Here is a 4,727-nt window from a genome sequence, read left to right as displayed (position 1 = left end):
AGGTTATAAATTAAAACATATATAGACTATTTTTTTTATATTTGACTACAAATTTTTTTCCTTTTATTATGCTAACTGCTAAGCACTATAACTTTCTATGAGACCAATCACTAACAAATATATTTGAATTTATGTTAAAAAATTACATCATACGTCAATGTATTCGTGATCTAAGTTCAGTTTGTATAGACATCGTATTATATATATAGGGGTTGAAGTTTAAATTTCAGACAATCACTTATTTATCTTAAAGATGAAATTTTTACTCGGTAAACTACTTGACAAAAAAAGTTACATCATATAAGTTTTATTTCTTTATTGAATAATCAATCTTTGTGACATTCTTATTCTTTAACATTTTTTCGAAGAAGAAACATTTTTATTGTTTGACACAAAGTGACTGCGTAATATGGATCCGGTCAAATAGTGAATCCAACTATATTTAATAAATTTTAGTTTTTATCAAAAATAATAAACACTACAAGAAAAAACGTGATTTGCTACTATATATTTGCTACGAAACATGTTACTAGTTAATTTCAAGCATATTAACAACCATTTGACAGAAATTATGTTTATATTACTTTTTATATTATTTTTTTTATTTTTTGACGGCAATTATTGTTATTACTACTATTTTCTTTTTCATTTTTTTGACGTAAGGAAATATCTCAAACACCACACACCGTTATCATCAATATTTGCGTCACCGATTGCTCTCTCTCGCTTTCGCTCTCACTCCGATCTTGCTCTGTTCGCGATTCTGCTCCGATCTCACTCTCCCTTCGATCTTGCTCCGATCTCAATCTCCTTCGATCCTCTTCGCCGCATTCCTCCTTCCTCGCGATTGTTATTCTTCGTTGAAATTTGATGTTGTAGTGCTCGATTCTTCTCCGATTTGGCGTAAGTTAAATTTCAACACTCTAATTTAGATTTCTGCGATTGTTATTCTTCATTAGCGTTTCAACACTCTAATTGAGTTCTGGACTTGATTTGAACGCTATGAATCACATAATCTCATTCGTCTAAATTAGAAATCACTACTCCATAATCGGAAAATTAGGGTTCCTACTTCATGTATGTTTAATTGCATAATCATCAACTCAATAAGCATTGATTATTTGCATGTTATTACATTACAGGAGAATTAATGAGAAAAATCCTTCAATTGAACACATTTTACGGCAATTTTTGTTTCCATTTCTCTATTTAGGTTTTGCACAAATTGAATTCAGGTTACTAAATTTGTTCACCAAATTCATTTTAATGTATAATATAGAATTAGATCATACTTATTGGATTGATTCTATAAGTGACATATCTAGTAGGTGATTTGTGATATGATCATCTTTGCATATTGTATGCAACTATGTTGATGGAGCTATAGGCTATAGTATGCAACTATGTAGATGAAGCTATTGGAAGCAACTATTCTTATGTTCCGCTATTGGAAGCAACTCAAATGCATAGTTTAGGGAATATACAATTTAAAAATTGTATAGTCTCATTAGTAGCCTTATCATCATATTATGTCCTTAAAATTTTATTTATGCTTTAAGTAGTTTTCAATTGGACGAATATATCAAGACATGATATATTAGTTAATTTTCCATTCAACTTCATCCTTAATACATTGAGCCCATTATCTATCCTCTTTTGATCAGATGGAAGCGTCGATTTCCCCAAACTAACTTTTAGTGAAAGGGTGAAGCTTAGAGCTGGTGTTAACAAAATCTCCCTTCTGAGTGTTGCAGTTGGGCTTCCGGTTCGTTTTCTCCCTCTCTATTTGTGTCTTTCTGCACATGGAATTGTCTAAATATATTATCTTTGCACATCAAACCTAACTGATTTTTCAGAAACATAAACGGTAGTTGATGTCATGACTATGTCTGATTAGACGTGGTCGAGGGAGAAGTCGCAATCCACCTCAGTCTTCCTTAGGTATATTAGTTGGACCAAATTTTTACTCTTGTTGCAAGACCCTTCCTTTTATTAGCCATATTTAGTCGATGCTTTAACCAAATGTGTGAAAGGGAAATAATACAAAGAATGAATGTCAATTAATCTACATTAGTACAAGATATTAGAGATAAAGTTCCATGTACTATTTCTTGTTATTATAAATACCATAGAAATGCTAAGTTCCATCTCCACGACATGTTCCCATTTTTGCTGCACGTCTTGTGTCAGAACTTTGCATTGTCTTATCATGTTTATTTTAGAATGAACTTTGCTTCTCTTTTTTGGATTGTATCTCATGTCAAACTGTCATTTGAAATGTGAGTGTGCAACTAATTTGAAACCTTAATGCTGATTTTTTGCATAATGATACACTCACTAAGCATTGATTATTTGCATGTTATTACTTGAACAGTAAGCATTATCAGGTTCACTAGTCGTTGAATTTAGTTGTTGCATCCTCATCAAAAGCTTAAGTTCGCAGGCTATGCTGAAACAAGAGGTTTCTACTGCATCATCAAAAGCCGCTGCTCTTAAAAAAGGTATGTTGTTGTGTCCTAATAGATAAGCATCTATCTACGATTCCTAATGTCTTGTTCTAATATTGATGCCAGTTGACATTTTGAAGGCTTTAATTATATGATGGTTATGTAAAATTCAGGTGATCGAGTAAAATTTGTCGGTAACTTTCCACCTGCTGTCTCATCACTACAAAATTATTCTTCAAGGTAATTTATGGTATTGATGAATTATACATAGAAGTGTAATCTTATAGGTAATTTATGGTATTGATGAATTATTCGAAATTTATTTGAGCTTTAATTGTCTTACAAATGCACTTGTCTAGTCTGCATTTGTCGTACAAATGTACTTAAAAGATCATATAGTCTACAATAATTGTTATACACATGCAATTGTCTGACCTTAGTCTTCATTTGTCGTACAAATGTGCTTATATCATCAAATGTGTTTGAATAGGTTCTCAATTTTGTAAATCTAGACTTGACTCAAATAGTTTCCTCAAATTGATGACTGAGCTTTTTCTTGCATATGTGCTGCCATGTGGGACTGAACTTTTGTGAGTTTTGTAACCACGTTAATGAATGACCAAAGTGAATACTTCTGAAACTTTTGGAGAGCGTCTTTACGAGGGTTTAGAAAGTGAGGCTTCTAATTTGTTGGCAGAATGGGGTTATTTTAGGCCGTTGCCTTGTGTTTTCTCTGCGTAAGGTTGATATTCTATCCTGGAATTAATTTCCTCTGCTACCATACAATTGTGGCAGGGCAAGATGACTGCTTTGTTTTGTTTTCGAATCTTTGATGAAGCTATTCTATTTTTTATTTTTGATGATCCTACTAGTGCCTCACCAACTAGTACCTTTGAATTTTGTCCAGTATATAGCAGTTGTGTTCGGATATCGGATGATTAACTAATCATGTATATGCCAGAATGTAAGTCAAAATTTTGTTGTTATTATTATAATTATGTTGATACATGTTTTGCTTGTATAAGTAGTTTATTGAGTTTTTTAAGTTCTGCAGATGCATTTGGTGAGAGTGGAAAACCTTCATCAGGAGATGATGGTGTTGTGCCTCCCAATGCTTCGCTCCAAATGGATCTTGGGTTAGTCTCGTGGAGGATTGTATCTGACATTACTAAGGAGAGGAAGGTCCTTAAGAAGATCTTAAAGGAAGGAGGGGGATATGAAAGACCAAATGATGGAGCTATGGTTCTAGGTACAGTTTTGCTAATAAAAGCTTTTAAAGGCTTTTGTACTTTGATTTCATTTGTAAAAGTGAGAATATTATGTCTTCATTTTCTTTAGGTTTTTTAGTTTTGACAAAGTTGGAAGATATACTTGATTACTTATATAATGCTAACATGTGTTTAGTTACTTTGTGATGCATAAAATTTAGTCTTGTAGTTGAAAATCATGTTGATTTAATTAGGCTTATTTCGATTTTTTAATAGATGATAAATAATTTATAATTAGCTTGAATTTTGGGCATGAATTCATAATCAGCATTTTATAATTATATATTTTTTTTAAAAGCTTGGATTTGGCTGCGAAATCGCTAGGAATGTGTAGCTAGAGATTTATTGCGAAATCGTTGTGAAATATCCTAGCGATTTAGTTAGGAAACATAAACGTTTGAACATTATTTAACTAGGCATTAATTGGGAACTAGCTAGGATATTCTATATATTAGTTGCAAATTAGCTAGGAAATTTTTTGATAGGTGATTTGCCACTCAATCCATGCTACGCCCTATGTGGTTGCTAATTCACAACAAATCTGTAGCTAACTCTGTTTTACTAGAGATTAGCTACGAATTAGCTACAAAGACCGTCGTAGCAAATCCCGTATTTTCTTGTAGTGAAAGTTCAACCTTTAGACCATTTTTAAAAAGGTCTATATTATTTTTTTTATTTTTAATATTCATGAGTGTCTAAGCCAGGAAGAAAGAGAATTACAAAAAATTACATGAATAATAGTATTATTCAATGCATCAAAAAGTAGTAGTAATAAGTTACTAATACTACTTTGGACACATGTCAAAATAACTAATCTTGTTGTCTAATCAAGCATATGTAGTTGGCTAAAGCATCTAGATATGCATTGATTTGCTTCTTGATATGTGTGATTAATTAATAACAACTTCTCAATCTAGTGCTAACATCCTATGAGTCCTCTCTACAAGACCTTCCTCTCCAACTTCCATTCCCTTGTGACATGATAGCTTCAACGACAACAAGCAAGTCTACA

The 4,727-nt window shown here is 32.2% G+C and overlaps 1 protein-coding gene across 9 annotated transcripts; it reads left to right on the top strand.

Moving 5' to 3' along the window:
* The first annotated feature begins 707 nt into the window (after nucleotides 1-707).
* Nucleotides 708-4,158, top strand: LOC123921779 (peptidyl-prolyl cis-trans isomerase FKBP62-like). 9 transcript variants are annotated; one of them, XR_006814178.1, is made up of 6 exons: nucleotides 1,665-1,765; nucleotides 1,857-1,941; nucleotides 2,375-2,501; nucleotides 2,621-2,687; nucleotides 3,355-3,411; nucleotides 3,502-4,158. XR_006814178.1 is itself a non-coding variant. In XM_045974456.1 (2 exons), exons 1-2 carry the CDS (start codon nucleotides 3,396-3,398, stop codon nucleotides 3,783-3,785), a joined length of 300 nt encoding a protein of 99 aa, XP_045830412.1. In that variant the 5' UTR covers nucleotides 2,694-3,395; the 3' UTR covers nucleotides 3,786-4,158. The 9 variants fall into 9 exon arrangements, 1 of the variants encoding a protein (XP_045830412.1); XR_006814180.1 differs by having other exon boundaries at nucleotides 1,671-1,765; nucleotides 1,872-1,941; XR_006814183.1 differs by having other exon boundaries at nucleotides 1,671-1,765; nucleotides 2,444-2,501.
* Nucleotides 4,159-4,727: the final 569 nt, after the last annotated feature.

This window comes from Trifolium pratense, linkage group LG4, assembly GCF_020283565.1.
Source record: "Trifolium pratense cultivar HEN17-A07 linkage group LG4, ARS_RC_1.1, whole genome shotgun sequence".
In the NCBI taxonomy this organism is placed as follows: Eukaryota; Viridiplantae; Streptophyta; class Magnoliopsida; order Fabales; family Fabaceae; genus Trifolium; species Trifolium pratense.
Note: the sequence above shows the minus strand (reverse complement) of the source record. Positions and strands in the feature narration are given on the sequence as shown.